The sequence below is a fragment of the Stegodyphus dumicola genome, chromosome 1, assembly GCF_044657685.1.
Source record: "Stegodyphus dumicola isolate Sdum_Otavi_A_Nest chromosome 1, ASM4465768v1".
Classification (NCBI taxonomy): Eukaryota; Metazoa; Arthropoda; class Arachnida; order Araneae; family Eresidae; genus Stegodyphus; species Stegodyphus dumicola.
Window position 1 is genome coordinate 128103374 of NC_140768.1, and position 17851 is coordinate 128121224.

Genomic DNA, 17851 nt, shown 5'->3' on the forward strand with positions numbered 1-17851 from the left:
GTAGGTATAATGAAACACTCAATCGATTTCGAGGGCAGCTAAAGGTCCCTCCTCATCAGGAGAAAGAAATACATAGAAAGAAGAAACTAGGAGAAGGAGTCACAGAAACACGTGGTGCTTATCAGCACTGCACGTGGTTATAACTAGATTTTTAATCAGAGTTGCACTGGCCGCCTACTTTTACTGAGCCAGGCTGTCTGATCGACCATTAAGAAATATTAGTGAAGTTAAAATAGGGAAGGGCAAATGCACCTTACGCTCAAAATCTGAACTTCAAATAATGGAAAGCAACCACTGAACGGATTTTTATACCCTCTGGTAGTACCAAGCGCGAGGAGGTAACGCCATCTATCGGCAAAATAATTGAATTAAGATAGTAGAATTTTAAAGGCATTAGGAAGGACTGGATTGGACTTCAAATCATTAACTAAACTTTCTAAATCTTTGTGAATGTGAAAAGCCTCAAGAAAATCCAATTCACCTATGGAAGAAGCCTTTTGGATGATTTTTGCAGACCCAAAATCAAAATTATGGTTAAAAGTCCAGCTATGATACGCTATTGAAGACTTGTTAATTTCGCCTTTTTTGACATAAGATTCATGTTCATTGATACGAAACTTCAACGCTCTTTTTGTTTGGCCAATATATCTTAAACCACACTGACATGATATACTATAAATTCCCCAAGAATTCAAGACAGAAACGCAATCTTTTAGAATCGAAGGGTGAATTTTATTAATAGGGGAGAAACCGACTTGAAAATTGAATTTCTGGAGAATCCGTGCAATTTTATAGCTAACAGAAGGATAAAATGGAAGCACGACAAGGTCATTAATATTATTTCTAACAGTGGAATGTCTTCTTTGATGGGAATCTGAAAATTTTTTGACAGCTTTATCAATAATCACGGGAGAAAATCCACGGTCAATCGCAACTGCTCTCAAATAATTAAGTTCATTGGTAAGCAAAGATTCAGAGGAACAAACTTTTAGCGCGCGGAAAACATAATAGTAAAAAGAAGCCATTTTTTGCTTAACAGGGTGGCATGACTTGGCATGGGGTGGTAAACAAACTGCAAAGGGTTTACGGTACACAGTGGTGCAAAAATCGGTTTCATTGCGGATTATAAGAATATCGAGGAAGGGGAGGGAATTGTTGGATTCAATTTCAAGAGTGAATTGGATGGCTGGATCAATTGAATTCATAATAGATAGAATCTCGGATAAATCCTCTTTATAACCGTCAAAAAGTGCGAAAGTGTCGTCAACATACCGAATCCAAAGACGAAAAGATAATTTATCAAATAATTTCATCTCAAAATAGTGCATATAAATGTCAGCAAGTACCGGACTGAGAGGATTACCCATAGCCAATCCTTCAACTTGACGAAAATATGCATTTTGGAAAACAAAGTGGGTTTGACTTAGAGAAACTTTAGTAAGCGAAACCAACTCATTAATTTCAGTATGTGTGAAGTGAAATTCCCGAAGCCTAGTTTCAAGACAATTTAGTGCTCCTTCGACCGGAACATTAGTAAACAATGATTTGACATCAAATGAAACCATAATCGAACGAAGTGGGGAAATATTTTTAAGTTTATCAATGACTTCAACAGAATTTTTTACAGTGTGAATATTGTTAGCAAGTAGAGGAGAAAATCTGGAAACTAAATTAAGTTTAGTTAATGATTTGAAGTCCAATCCAGTCCTTCCTAATGCCTTTAAAATTCTACTATCTTAATTCAATTATTTTGCCGATAGATGGCGTTACCTCCTCGCGCTTGGTACTACCAGAGGGTATAAAAATCCGTTCAGTGGTTGCTTTCCATTATTTGAAGTTCAGATTTTGAGCGTAAGGTGCATTTGCCCTTCCCTATTTTAACTTCACTAATATTTCTTTATGGTCGATCAGACAGCCTGGCTCAGTAAAAGTAGGCGGCCAGTGCAACTCTGATTAAAAATCTAGTTATAACCACGTGCAGTGCTGATAAGCACCACGTGTTTCTGTGACTCCTTCTCTTAGTTTCTTCTTTCTATGTATTTCTTTCTCCTGATGAGGAGGGACCTTTAGCTGCCCTCGAAATCGATTGAGTGTTTCATTATACCTACGCTAAACATAAGGTTGTTTTTTACGATTTTGATTGTCACATTAGCGTGTTTCTCTTCTAGTCTACAAAAAGAGTCGTTTAATGGTGAAACAGATGATAAGCTAAGACGACTCAGACCATTTGTCGATAGTCAGGGTCTAATAAGAGCTAAGTCTAATGTTGCTTATCGTGACGACTCTAGCAGCTTTAAGTTCCCCATCATATTACCTTCTGAACATCCAGCAGTCAAATTATTGATCTTAAGTGCACACAAAGATTTGTTGCAAGCAGGTACTACACTGTTGATGTCGCATTTAAGAAAAAGATACTGGATTTTAAAATCACGTAAAACTATAAGGAACTGTATAAGAAAATGTGTAACATGTCAGAGATTTAAGGCTAAAAGAGGTGAGAGAGTCCCAGGCGTTTTACCAAATGATAGGGTTCGTGATTCAGCCATTTTTGAAATCGTAGGATGTCATCTTGCGGGACCCTTGGATTTAAAGGATGGACGAAAATCATATATTGTACTCTTCGCCTATGCGGTTTATCATGCTATTCATATGGAACTGGCTACCTCATTAACAACGGAATCATTTTTTCAGGCTTTAAGGTGTTTTATCGCACGTCGTGGAGGCCCTACCACTATATAAGGGACAAATGTTTTGGGTGCAGAAAGAGTTCTGCAAACCATTGACTGGGATTGCCTCTGCTCCAAAGCTGCTGAAAAGAGAATACAATAGAAATTTAATCCTTCATCCGCCGCTTGGTGGGGTGGATTAATACAAACTGTAAAACAAATATTGAGGAAAAATGTTAGGTCGTGCTTCTCTTGGTTATGAAGATTTACTCACCGTCTTGTGAGATTGCAAAAGAATTGTCAACTCAAGACCACTTACGTACTTGTCTGACGATATTGAAGATCCCTTGACTTTAACTCCGGAAAATGTTCTGCATGAAACTCCACAGTCGGGTGTACTTGATATTGACAATGTGGACATAGAAAAATTGAGTAGAAGAGCGAAGTATCTCCAGAGAATGAGAGAGTTGTTAAGAGATTTCGCTCTGAGTATCTAGGGCAGTTAAGACAGCAGTCTACCAGAAATTACAAAAATAAACCTCTCTCTGTAGGAGAAATTGTCTCGCTGGAGGATCAAAATAAAAACTGTGCATATTGGAATTTAGCACGCGTTATTCGGATCCCTGGTCGAGATGGCAACATAAGAGTTGCTCTTGTAAAAAGTAGTAATTCCGAGTTCTTGAGACCTATACAGAGATTGTTTAAATGGGAACTGGATAATATAATAGATAATACTCAAAATGATCAAGTTCCTTTCACCACCAGTAGTGGTAGAATTGTAAAATCCCGAATAATGTAATTCATGTCTTTGAGTTATTATGATTTATTTTGTTGTGCTGTTAGCTATTATTGTTGTATTATTCCTCAGTATTAATTTTGTTTTCAAGTAATATGATTCAAGTATTAAGTAATTTTCTGTCTTATATAACCCTCATTTATACTGATGTAAGTTTTATGTTTTGAGTGTGTAGCCATCCACTTAAAAGGTGGGAGAATTGTGGCAACCCTAATGATTCGTCTGTCACGAGGATCACGTGCGCAGATGCGTTACGTCTACGTATTCTTTCTACTTGATAAATAGTTGCATTTAAGATTTTGTAGAAAAAGAAATGGCGTGAAAAATAAATGTTGGTTTTTTAAAAAGTGTCGGCTCATATTTTCGAACCTATAAGTTACTTATTAAGCAACACCTGGAGTAAGTTCTCTCCATAGCAGCTGCTTTTAGTTCACCATCGATAGATGATAACTTTTGTTTTAGCATACATCAAACAGCATTCAATTCTAATAGATCCTATATTGGTAGGACTTGTTGGTTTCAATAATTCTTCTGTGGGAACATCCAAAAGGAAGTTCGCTGATTTCAGTTTTAAAACTTTCTACAAAAATATGTCTTAAGGCTTCAATCTTCTAGATTTAGAGATATCACAGTTTCTCCATGACTCTGTCGATGGCAATCTGTTTAATTTTTCATATAGTATTAAAGCTTTCTTTTTAATGAGTTATGTTTATTATTTAAGCCATCTCTTTAGAAACAATAAACACCAAGGATTTTCCTCTCCCTACTTTCAAGCGGTAAAATTAGTAGGAAAAGGGGTGGAAATACGCGAGTAATATATGTTATATCTGCAGTAAATACAGTTGCAGTTGCTAAAACATTTATACGGGTTCAATAAACCTACTGATTTTTAAGGCATTATCTTTGATATTCTACAATCTTACCTAGCCAAAATTCACTTCCAACGTTGCCAAATCCATGTTTATAGTCTTGCCATTCTCTTAGGAAATCGATGGATCCATCTCTACGTCTTTGAAATACCTGAAACATTATTTATTATTATATATATATTATACAACATTTCATGTTATTATTATTCAGACGCCTGAATTCAAGAAAATTATTATTATCATGTTTTACTAAGAATATGCACCGTGTCCATAAATGTCCTTTATTTTTGCAACTGTTAGTATATTTCCAGCTGCAAAATTCTTTGAAATGTCGCAAAGATTTATGTTTTCGTGTTTTTAAGTTTTTAAATAATTTTGCGCAAAATACGAAGTCTAACTTTTTTACACGTTGTTTCCTTGTATTTAGAAAAGTTTAGAACTCGTTTTAAAAAATAAAACAAGAAACATTTGACTCCCGTACGACAAAAACTGACCAATATATTTGATATCAGAATCAGAGTCATACTAAGGGATCGTACACAAACTGAAGAGCGAAATTTTTACATTTGTATGTGAAGAGATTACTCGCCGAGCCCTTTTGCGCAGATTATTGTAAAAAACGTTGAGCAACATATTTTTTTCAAAATGGAGATCTTGTCTAGATAATCTTATAGAATTCGCATTCTAGAAAACACTGGCAGACTTCAGTGTTGGCATTTGGCATTAAAATGAAAAGTATTTATACAATGAATTATTAACGATTACTACATAATGATTCTACTGCATTTTTAAATTTTGAAAAGTTATAAATTGCTTGCGTGAAAATTCTTTTAGCATGTCAAATGTAACAACATTATAAGTAAAGTTACAGTGAAACCTCGAGATACGAGTTTAATTTGTTCCAGCACTGAGCTCGTATAGCGAATTTCTCGTATCTAAAAACAAACTTCCCCATTGAAAATAATGGAAATCCTGTTAATCCATTTCGCACCCCCAAAAATATCAACATAAAAATCAATTTTTCTATTAAATACCACTGGTAAATCATAAAACCGTAGTTTACTTTTATGATAGCTTCCGACACCGACCTTTTAACTGCTTCGCTTATCCACACCAACAACAGCTTCTCAGTATCTTCTAGGAATTTTGAACGGTGCTTGGAAGGAAGGGTAACTCCTTTGGCTACATTATGTTTCTTAATTTCTTCCTGCTTCTTCAGAATAGTGCAAATCGTCGATGCCGAAAGGATGTATGTCTTCGCCAATTCCGTCACACGTACACCGCACTTGTTTATCTATGATTTCTTTCTTAATCTCAACGGCCATGGCTTCCGTATTTTTCTAAGCAGAACTAGCTGAGGCAACAGTCTTCTTGGGAGGCATCATGAAATAATTATTTGCACGTTAAATATAATAAAAGATTGACTCACAAGCGCATAAACACGTAGATCAAAGAACACCGAGTGATTTGACAAGGGGACTCCCCGGGTCGATCGGGAAATGGCGCCAAGCATACCAACAGCCTGGCTCGTTGCTCGTTGCTCGTTACTCGAGTCAATCCTCGTATTTAGAGACAAATGTTTCGCTCATACTTTCCTCGTATCTCGAATTTCTCGTATATAGAGGTGCTCGTATCTCGAGGTTCTACTGTATTAGTAGAACCAAATCAACCTCGAATTATTCTTATTTATTTATGAACCGATATCGGAATGCAAATTCAAAAATGATATCTCTCAAATCTTGAAATTAATTATTTCGGTCAATTTTAATATAGGGAACGGAAGAAAGTGTAAAAAGCTAGATTTCGTATTTTATACAAAATTATTTGTTACTTCCTTATACGAAGTAAAGGAATCATAATCGAGAAAAATTTCGGCTATTATAGTTTAGAGAAATATCCATTTTGTGAATTAATATATTATGGGGTTTCCATCTGTGGTCCTTTTAATAAGTGTCCTTAATTGTTACATTAGTGAATGGAATATCAATTTAATATCACAACTCGTATGAGCAACAGCGTAACCAAAAAGTTGAGAACAAAGTTTATTTAAAAAATACTGCGTAATGGCTTTTAATTTCTTAGAATGAGGCTCTTTCAGTGAGATTGACGAGAACTTACATGAATTTGAAAATAATGTCGGTCGCGATCAATTGGATTCGAAAGTGAGTTATTGCACTGTCGACACTTCTGCTGTATAGCAAAGATTTTTTCAGCTATACGAATGTCACTCTGCATTGTTTTAGATGCAAGCCTGGCAAATCAGAATGTCATAATATCTCCTAAATCACGACTTTTTTTAAGCTGCTGTATTGCTGCAGCTGACTCGCAGTATAACTAAAGCGTCTGACTACGAGTACGTTTTCCTGATGTCAGTTTAAGAGTCTCCCCGCAAAACACTCGCTCAGACAGATTGTTTTGAACAGTGACTGGCATTTGAGGAGCAAAAGCAAAACTTAAAGAGTGTTGAAACATTAATTGAGTGCAATTATTTCTGTATAATAGAATAAAAGTAAATAACAAAAAAGTATTCTTCATTACTTAAATATTTTCGTTGATTTCCCATAAATACGAAATGCTGGTCAGCTGGAAATATAAAGAAAGAAAATGCCAAAAAGGGACATTAAGAATTTAAAGAATGTTTAGTCATTGATCATTTTACTATTATTATTTTTATAGTGAAGCCCACGAGGGTGCTTAGAACAGTGGTTCTCAACCTCTTTTTCCCCTTGTCCTCTTTCACCAATGCTAGACGATCACTCCTCCACCTGCCGTTCCAAAACGAGAAAAATACATATACATTTATTTAAATTTAGATTATCTTTTAATGTGTTTTATAAATTAATCACGAAAAATTATAGAAAATGTTGATACGTACTAAATTTGAGTAAAAGTATTTTTTATATTCATAAACTAAAACAAAATACTTTTTGTTTTTTTCCGGTATTTTTTCCGTCGTCTTAGCATGCCTTCGCAGTGTAGCGGTCAGCACGCTGGGCGCATATTCCAGAGTTCGGTGGTTCGATTCCCGACGAGGGCATTGCTCATTTTTCACGTCTCCTGCTTCAAAAATACCTAATGTCTCTACAGTGACGCCCGAACTAAAAGGGTGGTGGATGATGATTCTCCACAAACAGGATTTGGCGGTTGGGTTCCCTAAAAACCCCAGTCGCTCTTTAAAAGGAAGAGTATATAAGGTATTTATCCCGCTTTCTTAGCATGCCTTCGTAGTGTAGTGGTCAGCACGATGGCGCGTATTCCACAGGTCCGTGGTTCGATTCCCGTCGAAGGTGTTGCTCATTTTTCACGTCTCCTGCTTCCAAAAAATCCTAATGACTCTACAACTTAACGGGCAAATAAGAGAGTGACCGTCTTTCCCCTTGAAACTATGAAATCCCCAGGGGGTAATTCCCCATTGATTGAGATCCTCTGGCCTGGAAAGAATAAGGATTTCGTGGAAGATTTGTAATCCCAACGAAGGAGAATTATTTTGGGCTTTATTGAGTGATTAACGAGCCTTTCTTAGGCTTTGCTAAATAAATCCTAAAAGCGGGCATACTGCCAGACTGAACCATTTTCTTTTTTTTTTTTTTTCAAACAAAAATTCAGAAATCTATTCTTTGATTTCCTTACAATGATAATATTCATATTCATATTAATGCATCTCAGCAGACTTATAGTTTTTCTGCAAATTCGTATTTTTTATTCCAAGCCTGAAAGATATTTATTCCTGTTTATTTGAGAAGGGGTTACTTAAAAATTTAGAAAGGATAATTGCTCATTTTAAGATGGAAAAAGACGGTTGATACCGTAAGCCAGAAAAAAATTGCAAATTACAGTAAACATATGGCTCGCAGTGATAAATTGACCAATATGCAAGTTCTTATTGTTTTATGTAAAGTCAAATAGTAAATGATTATTTAAGAGAGAAGGACAGGGAACGGAAATGGGCACAATGTGCACTTTGTTTTCACTCTATAAGGAACTGAATAAGGAAAACGTGATATAGTTCATATTTTATGTTTTATCTGACGATTCTTGTTTAACTGGTGAACAGCTGTTCTATTATTATTGCTAAGGCTCATCTGTTCATGAAGAAAAGTCATATTCAAGATAAGAAGGACTAATGAACGATCTTTATATTGGAAAAAAGTAACTGGCAAAGAATTTTTGCCGTATCCCGGTAGAAAATCAAAGCCGGGGGCCGTCAGATTAATTTTTATAGCAATATCATATCTCAAAAACCATAATTTCAGAGTAGAGAATAATTTGCAATTAATTACAAACTGTAATTTTCAATTTGAAGTTAAGAAATTCCAAACTATGATAAACTGAAATAATTCCAAACAAATTGTAATACAAGTAATAACTACAACTATAACAAACTATAATAATTCCATACTATTTTTCTAAACTATCTAGTATAATTTGAAATCGAAAAATTCTGTATTATCAATATAATTCTGAAAAAATACTAAATTATAACTTTCAGTTTTGAAATTGAGAAATCTGAGCTTGATAAATTCTTAACTATGAAAATTCCAGTACTATTTTCAGTTTGAAAGGAATTCCAAATCGTAATTTTTAATCTGGAATTAATTTTGAATTATAATATTTCAATCTGAAATTTATTTTTAAACTAACGCTTAAGCTGGAATTAATCCTAGACTATAAGTTTCAATTGAAATAACTCTAAACTGTAATTTTTCCATATGAAATTCATTTGTAAACCATAATTTCAATCTGAAATCAACTTCTAAACTATAATTTTTCGTCTGAAATCAATAACCCAAATGCATTATACGTATTTCATGAAATGTTATTAAAAATTATTTAATAATTACCGTCCAGCCACCTCCGTCCGTCTCCATGTCACAGTAAACAAAAATGGGCCTGGGCGCGTAATTCATTTGTATTCGGTAAACTCCACTCTCGTTTCGTACATTTTGTTGAACGTCGTAGCAGTCTCTCGGTAGTTTTTCTATCGGATCTAGCAAACCAGAACAAAAAAAAAAAAAAAAAAAAAAAAAAAAAAGGAACAAATTAAATTGAATTCAAGAAATTATTAAATGCATAATATTTTAACAGTAACAGAAATTTATAATTTTAATAAACATTTATTAATATTAAATAAATAATCCATTTATTTTAATTCCCATTTAAACATGTAATGATATATTGATCAATATAATTTTAAAGCAATCTTCACTTTTTGACTGCATCTCGAAAACTATTTCATATTCCTTGCTAACAAGGTATATACGAACCAGTGTTTCTTAGAAAGTCCTCCATGATGATATCTCTCCCGTTAAGGTGATAGCCTTCATATACTTTGCTGTAATCAAATAAACCAAACCTTGCTTACAAGAATCCGAGAAGCGTTTGTTAATGGATCCTAAATTAAAAATTATTTTGAATCTAAAATTCCATTAAATTAAAATTATAATTTAATTAACTAGCTCCTGGCTGAGTTCTAAGCTAGACTGAATACCTTTGAATAGGTTGGCTGAAAGAGTTTTATTTCATTGTTTTCTCTACGCGTCACATTAATATGAGCCAGTTGTTTCCGGAATAAGATCCAGAAATGTAGATAATTAAAAATCCAGTCTAGTTATCTTTCTTCCTCCTTCTTATTATTACTATTATCCTCAAAATTAATTAATCAGTTCTTGTTCTGAAGAATCACATTGCAAGTAGTGATTGCGTTTTCAGAAGCGAAGTGAAATTTATTGGCGGGATTTCCCTACGGTTTTGACACTAAAAATGTCCTTAGCGGAGTTTTTTTCAAAATTTTCGGTTCGCGACGTTACTTTATTATACACACATTGAAAGGCCAAAATATGAGAGACATTAAGTTATAAAGCATTAGCTTTATAACTTAACCTTGACTTTGATTATATACAACATTGTTCTGGGCCTAGATTGAAGTAGGTGCTGATATCGTTGCCGAAGAACGTTAGCCTATGCTGACCTAATTGCACCTTTAATTTCACTCAGATTGGACGATGGGTTTCCAAATTTTGAAGTTATCTTTCCGCTTCTTCCAACAAATGCTGAAGAAGACTGAGATCAGAGGACTGAATTGGCCATGGAAGCAATTTAAACTTCGAACTAATTAGAGATTAATCGTGCACCGTAACAAAGCTCATTGTCTTATTAAAAGCAGCCATTTGCATGAAGGAGCATCGCAGCCATCAGCGAATATACTTAATCAGCAACAGCACTCAGATCCTGTAGCCCTTACATTTGATTTCAGACAAATCAAGGGACTCTCTACACACCAGAAAAATATATTCAATATTCCATTATTCCACGGCCACCAACTTCAAGAGTTGTAATTATGCAAAGAGAGTTTACGAATTTATTCTGTTTGAATCATATTCTGACACCGTTACCTGCATCTTGGAACAGCAAACGAGATTCGTCAGACCAGACAACTTGCTTCCAGTTGTCAGATCTGGCAACTTTCTTCCAGGTTTCGATGCTGTTAGGTCTACAATAACCGCGATTTCCTAGATTCCATAGCTACCTTTGATGATATCCTGCTGTTAAATTTCTTCCTTTGCAAAATATGTCGGGCTGTGAGTACGGTCGGGCTTTCTGATGCATCTGAATTGTATTCAGCTGTTTACTTGTTATGCTGTTGCCCTTTTCTGGTTGTAGATAGTTCGTGCCTGACGCCTTTCAATTCCACTTTCGTTCATGAGCGTTTTAACCAAAATTTTCCTTACTGGCTGAAGCTTCTTTTTTTATTAGCTGCCATTCTCTAAGCAAAGATATTTGGAAGGCTATCCAAAAAGGAGAAAAAGTTTACAAAATTAACCGTTTTAGAGATATCAGAACAGAGTCTTCTTGCACCCGCAATCATGCATCTTGTAACGTTCCTTTTCTCTGAAGAACACTTGGTCTCCCACCCTCAAACATGGAGGTAGGAAGTTATTCTTACTCAAAAGAAGGGGCAGAGAACCCTCTTCTCGCGAAAAGGAGGGGGAACTCCCCCCCCCCACGGGTCGCAGGTGGGAGAAAGAGGAGAATGACATGTGGAAAAGAGAACAGTAGACACGGGTTTACGCTCTCCACTTTAGTGAACATATATTTTAAGGTTTCTCTCAGATGAAGTCTGCACATAGCTGTATATACATTATAAGTAAATGTTTAGTCTAGAATAGGTCTTGTTTATTTGACGATGTTACAACTATGTTATCGTCTTTTAGAATTGCGCAAATTTTTCGTTTTATTTTTTTTCACACTAATTTCACACTATTTTGTTTTGGATTATCCGTTCTCCTTGACAAATATTGTCACGACGCGAAACGTTAAGTCCTTGATTTATCTTCCACAGGACTTAGCGCATTCCCAATTATCAGCTCTGCCATTCAGTAAAACACAAAACCTTTATTTATCTTTCAGATTTAATCAATCCATAATTCCTTGATCAATTAGTGATTTAAAAGCAAATAGAAGGATTTAACAAATTAAATTTTTATTTCATTCATTTATAAAATTTCTAATTAAGTTAGTTTTTTTGATACATCAAATTGATAAATTTTTTCGGACATTCGCAGTTTTATCATAAATCATGCAAGATGTCTTTAATGCCATTGATAGCGTTAGATATGTACTAAAACGTACCTAGAACTGAGTGGTTAGTTTCTTTTATTCTAACGAAATTCCTTTCGTGGAAATCGGATTATTTACTACTCTTGCGAAATATTTGTGCATTTTCCTTAATAAAGTTCAGTTCATGGAATTCCAAATGTTTTTTAATTCCTGTTTAAATTATATATCATACGTACATACGATTAAATAGCATTTCTCATTCTGAAAAGCCGATTTCGGTTTTTAATGGACTCGCTCATTTCATATTTCGAAAACAGCACTGCGTTTAGACCGGTGCCTTTTCCATTTTTTTTCCGTTTTGTTTCTAGTATTAGGTTGAAGTCTGAAGAACAGGACTGCAACTTTAATTTAATAACACATTGGAGAAATGTTGTTTTGAATATCAATTTTTGTGTCCTGGCAAAATAGGCAGTTGCTGCCATTCGGTAAAACCTAAAATCTTCCATTCAACTACCTCTATTACAAAGTCAAATAAGATTAATATACAAGAAAAACTAGGTTATCGCAATAAACCGAATAATTTAAAATATAATTTATTTGTGCTTCTTTATAACATCTTTTAACCAGCGATATTTCATCCCAGTGTGGTCTTCAGTCTTCAAGCTTTGTCAACTCCGGGAACACTTAGAACTGTACGAATTTTTTCGAGAAATACCATCTTACTATTAGAAAAATATATCTTAAAGCAAAATTAGTAAATTTTTAAAGTAAATCGGTATGTTATAGGCATTTTAGGCAATAAAAGAAAAGTATTGTAATTTTTATTAAAAAAGTATTAACACAAAATTTATGTAATTTACTTATCAATAGCATTAACTCATGCGTCAGGTGTCACCTATCCTTGCATTATATTTAGTGACTAGACTGCGCATGCATTTTTTTTTTACATGAACTATATATTATCTGCATTTTACTTGTTTCTGTATTTTTTTTTTTTTTTTTTTCCAGCCATGTACTTCTGTGAAAACGATTTTTCACTTAAATACGTTCGTTGTTCCGAATTGCATTAAAATGTTTATGGCCCTGTGAGAAACTTCTAGGTATTCTGAAGTTAGTCTTTTACAAATACATGTTGCGTCCCATGTTATGTTATACGTGCCCTGTTTGGACTTACTCCTGCCGCTCAAATCGTAAGAAATTGCAAATTGCAAACAACTATGTTTTAAGGCAAATAATGAACTCACCATGGTACGTCAGGAATAACAGAATTCACGAAAAGCTGCGCATAGAAGACCTCAGAACACATTACTATCGCTTAACTAGAAATTTTTTTGGAAAAACAAAAACTCATTTATAACCCAGCTATTAGTGTATATAGTAGAAACATTAAGCTTTTTTTGAAGCAGGAGTCATGAAAAATGAACAATGCCCTCGCCGGGACCCCAAGTAGAAGACGACGTTGCAAACTGGTCCGAGAGATTGCAAAGTAGTCGTGGTAACTTTTACGACGTCTTTACAACGTTGCGAAGACGCAAAATATTTGCCGTTGCATCTTAGCAATTTGTCGACGTCACTGAAACGTCATGATATGACCGCATTTTTCATAGTTCATCAGCGTTACTTTTAGAATGAAAAGAGACTAAATCTGCCCTTTCAAGAATCTGAAGTCCGCATAAGATTTATTTTGCAATTTTTCATTACTTTATTTTATCTAAATATATTAATATGAGGTAGATTCATCTAATGAAATGTAAATTTGATATAAATACTTTTGATTTATTAAATTGAATTGGTACTAAAAATACGTGCTAAATAATTATTTAAAATTTTAATAGAATAATTAATACTTAAAATATTTTTTATAAATATTATAGCAAAATATTTAAAAATGAAACTAAATATTTTTTTATTGATTGAAAATTGCAGTTTTGTTACTTGTCGTTAGTAGCGGCAAAAGGACAGTTCCAGCTCGGGAGCTTTAGGGAGCGGGAGTTGAGGGAGCTCCCGAGAAGGAAGGCTCAGCCGTGGAAGGGAGGCTTATCTGAAAATGGAGACAGGGAGCCTTATCAGAAAGTGGATGCGAGTAGAGTAGTTGATACGTCACAGAAAAAGGACGTGTGCTTAGATTATTTTCTTTTTTAATTTGGTGATTTAGGCATTTAGTAGTTACATGATAATTTGTAAACTTGCTTATTTATATTGAGTTCTTAAAAACGTATATCAAGTAGCTGTTTTAAGTGACTGATACAGTTATTATCTTTAAACAGAATTTATTGCATAATAAAATGTTTCCTTCACAGTATAACCTCTTCCGAAGATAATTATTTTCTTACTTGTATTTATCCTATGACTGAATATCTGCAAAATTGCTACATGTCATCAAAATTTAATAAGAGATTATATTTGGCTGATTTACCGGAGGTGATTTCCTTCGTTAATAAATTTTTAGCCTTTGTGCTTTTTCTTCGTATTCCAGCTATTTTACTACGTATATAATGATTATTTCCAAGGTACCCTTGATGACGATTATTTTTGAATTTAATGATTGAGTGATCCTATACACTCAAAATTTTACCTTATTTCTTAAATCTTCTCTTCATGATATCAGATATACTTTTCGTTACCTTCATTACATTACTCATTTTTATTCTTAAATTCATTTTACCCAGAGTTTTTCAGACTTGTTAGGCAATAATTTTAACTTATTCGTTATATTTTATGAGTGTAATTACTAAAACACGCATTTTCGTGTATTATATTATTCAATGTTAGATGTAATTTTTAACTTTTTTCGTTCTTTTCAACGTTAGCGATCTTCAACATATTCTGTATTTTAACTTATTTCATACATTTTCTAATCATATAGATGACTTGTATTTAATTTTAGATGTAACATTTCTAGCTTGTTTTGTACATTTTAACCTACACACTATTTAATATACTCAAATTTTTAACCAGTTTATATTTTCACACTATATACATGACTTTTACTTGATTTCTCTCATACATTTTAACTTCCATGATTTCCAATATAGTCCTAATTTTAACATAATTCCTGCATTTTCATATCATATACCTGACGTTTATTTAATTTTATGTGTAAATTTTAACTTATTTTCTATTTTTTAACGTTTTTAGTTTCCAACAAACTCTGAGTTTTAACTAATTTGCTATATTTTCACACTACGTACATGACTTTTACTTCATTTCTCTCATACATTTTAACCTTCATAATTTCCAATATAGTCCTAATTTTAACATAATTGCTATATATTCACATCATATACCTGACTTTTATTTTATTTTAGGTGTAAATTTTAACTTCTTTTCTATATTTTAACGTTTTTAGTTTCCAACATACAAAGAATTTTAACTAATTTCTTATATTTTCACATGACTTTCATTTAATTTGTAACGACTTTCATATGTTTTAACACTTCTAATTTCAAACAGGCTCTTAATTTTAGCTTAATTCCTCTATTTTCTTGCCATGTATATGAGCTTTATTCAATTTTAGATATTATTTTTAACATGTTTCGTACATTTTATACCTTCGTAATTTTTAAAGTACTCTAATTTCGAACTTGTTTATTACATTTTCCTACCATACGCATGAACTTTAGTTAATTTTAGATGTAATTTTCATACTTTTCTGGCACTGGGTTTCTTTCTAGTTTCCAACATACTCTAAAGTTTAACTCTGTTTTATAATTTTTGATTGAAATTGCGCTTGTGATTTTACTATTTCAGCTAAATTAACACGCTTAAATTTCTTGAAAATACAGATCGATTTCAATTAAGCATTTTATTTTACAACCTTTAACTGTTATTCATATCCAATTCGTTGAATAGCCCTTACTTAGTCCATATTTTATAGTACTATTTTAATTTACCAATTCTACAATTTATCATTCTGTAGTACTTTTACCATGACTTATCCTACTACTTTACTTCATTATTAACTTCATTCGCATTTTCAAACTTTAACATTTCCTGCATATTCTGGCATTTCCTTTTAATTCTTAATACCCTTTATATCTGAATATATGTTTTTAAGCTCTTCAGTGTTACCAATGTTCAGTTTTGAATCTTGATTCTCATTAAGCTAGTTTGATAGATTCCGAATTTTTAGAATGAAATCTCAACTTTCATCCGTAATTTAAGACCCATATTCATTCTTTCATGTACTCATACAAAATTCTTTCTTATTATTTTGAACGCTCAGTACCTTTTAATTCAGTAATTTGTACTAATTGAATGCATTCTACATCACTTTAAATGTCTCGACTATGTAAATTTTCACTTTATTACCTTTCCCTACACTAAGTACGGATATTTCTGCCTTCATAAACGGCTTTCATGTGAAATGGACGTATATTTTGGTTACATATCCAAAAGAAAGACCTAATACATTTCCACTTTTGGATAAGAGATGAAAGACAATCGATTTTACCTATTGGTTACAATTTCATCTCTTGAAAGTTTGTTTTATTGGTATACATTTATTTCTAACGCATAGTGTTAACACTTTTTTTTTTTTTTTTTTTTTTTGTAACTTAGTCCAGTTCCAACTTAATTTCCCTAGACAATATCATATATAGTCTGTTTTTTTAATTTCTTAGACTAAAATGTTCTTTTCGCAAATGTCAGTTTGCATTAATTTATTTACCAATTTATTTTCTTATGAATGAAATCTTGTAAAACACTACCACACTTTTACACAACATATATCATTACCAATATACCTATATTTACAGAAGGAACCAAAGAGAGAAAGAGTAAGAGACATTTTACCCAAATCTCACTATAATTTCGAATATTTTAACCTTCTTCATCAAAAATACAGAACTTTCTTCGTACAATACTTATCATAGTAGTTAAACATGCCTTACTAATGCACATTTGATGAAGAATAACCCTTTTCAATTCAAAATTACACCCAAATAAGTGATATGTTTTCTTATAATTGTACATATATGTTTGCATTATAGGAACTTTCTATCCATTTTCGAGAAGTGTAATTTGCTAAATATTACCTCTTTCTGCTTTAACTCCAAACACTTTCTTCTTTAACTCCAAACACCATATAAATCATTTAACTTTTCCTGTAGTAATACCACACTAGAGAATAACTATTTTAGAACTATTTTCGTAATATTAAGAACTAAATATGAAATAAGCATTTTTCACTGTAGAATATTTAAGGTTTTACCTAAATGAGGATATAACCTTTACCGAATTTAAGTTATTTATCCAGAATTCCCAACAAATGTTTAGAAAATGTGTTGATAGGAAGCAGTAAATTTACCTATATTGACCTAAGTCAGAACTAAGTCTATAACAGATTTTTATCGGCTCCAGATTTACTATCCGTGAGAAAAACCTGAAGCTCACTTTATCTACCCTTGTCAGTATACACAAAAACGTCATGAATCAATCTGTAGTACAATTAGCATTTTACATACATTTAATACTAAATAATTTTATTTAACTTTCAATTAGGATTTTTAAAAGAAAAGCATATTTATGCGACATATTATTAAATTACTCCCAAGCGTTGTTGAGGAAAATGCAATTAAATATCCACATACGCATTAAGAAAATCCTACTCATTAGGAACAGTAAAACCTTACCAATACTTAAATGAAGTGTAAAATTTTGTAATGCATTCATATAAATCCTGATTAACAAATCATTTCCTATAAGCAGTATACGGTTAAAAAGAGTTTTCTTATAACTTATCAACTTTTAAGAAGTAAGAGTAAGGTAATGAACCAACGTTTTTAGAAATTTTCCTTTATTTTCTAAACTCACCCTTTTGTAGTAACGAGAAAATTCAGTGATACCCCTATTTTATTTTTATGTAGCATGCGCATTTCTCCTAACAGACGAAAATCCAGATATCTCACTTTTCCAAAGATTTCGCTTTAGACTTACTTTCATAGGAAAAGGAAAATAATTTT

At 32.9% G+C, this 17851-nt stretch overlaps 1 protein-coding gene across 1 annotated transcript in view; it reads right to left on the bottom strand.

The window, feature by feature from the left end:
• The window catches only part of LOC146999238 (uncharacterized), a 193322-nt gene that overhangs the window by 49497 nt on the left and 125974 nt on the right, over positions 1 to 17851 (bottom strand). The window contains exons 5-6 of the mRNA XM_085820382.1: positions 9173 to 9318; positions 4386 to 4482 (exon numbers count right to left, since the gene is read on the bottom strand). Coding sequence (XP_085676508.1) covers positions 4386 to 4482; positions 9173 to 9318 — 243 coding nt within the window. The remainder of the gene's footprint in view (positions 1 to 4385; positions 4483 to 9172; positions 9319 to 17851) is intronic.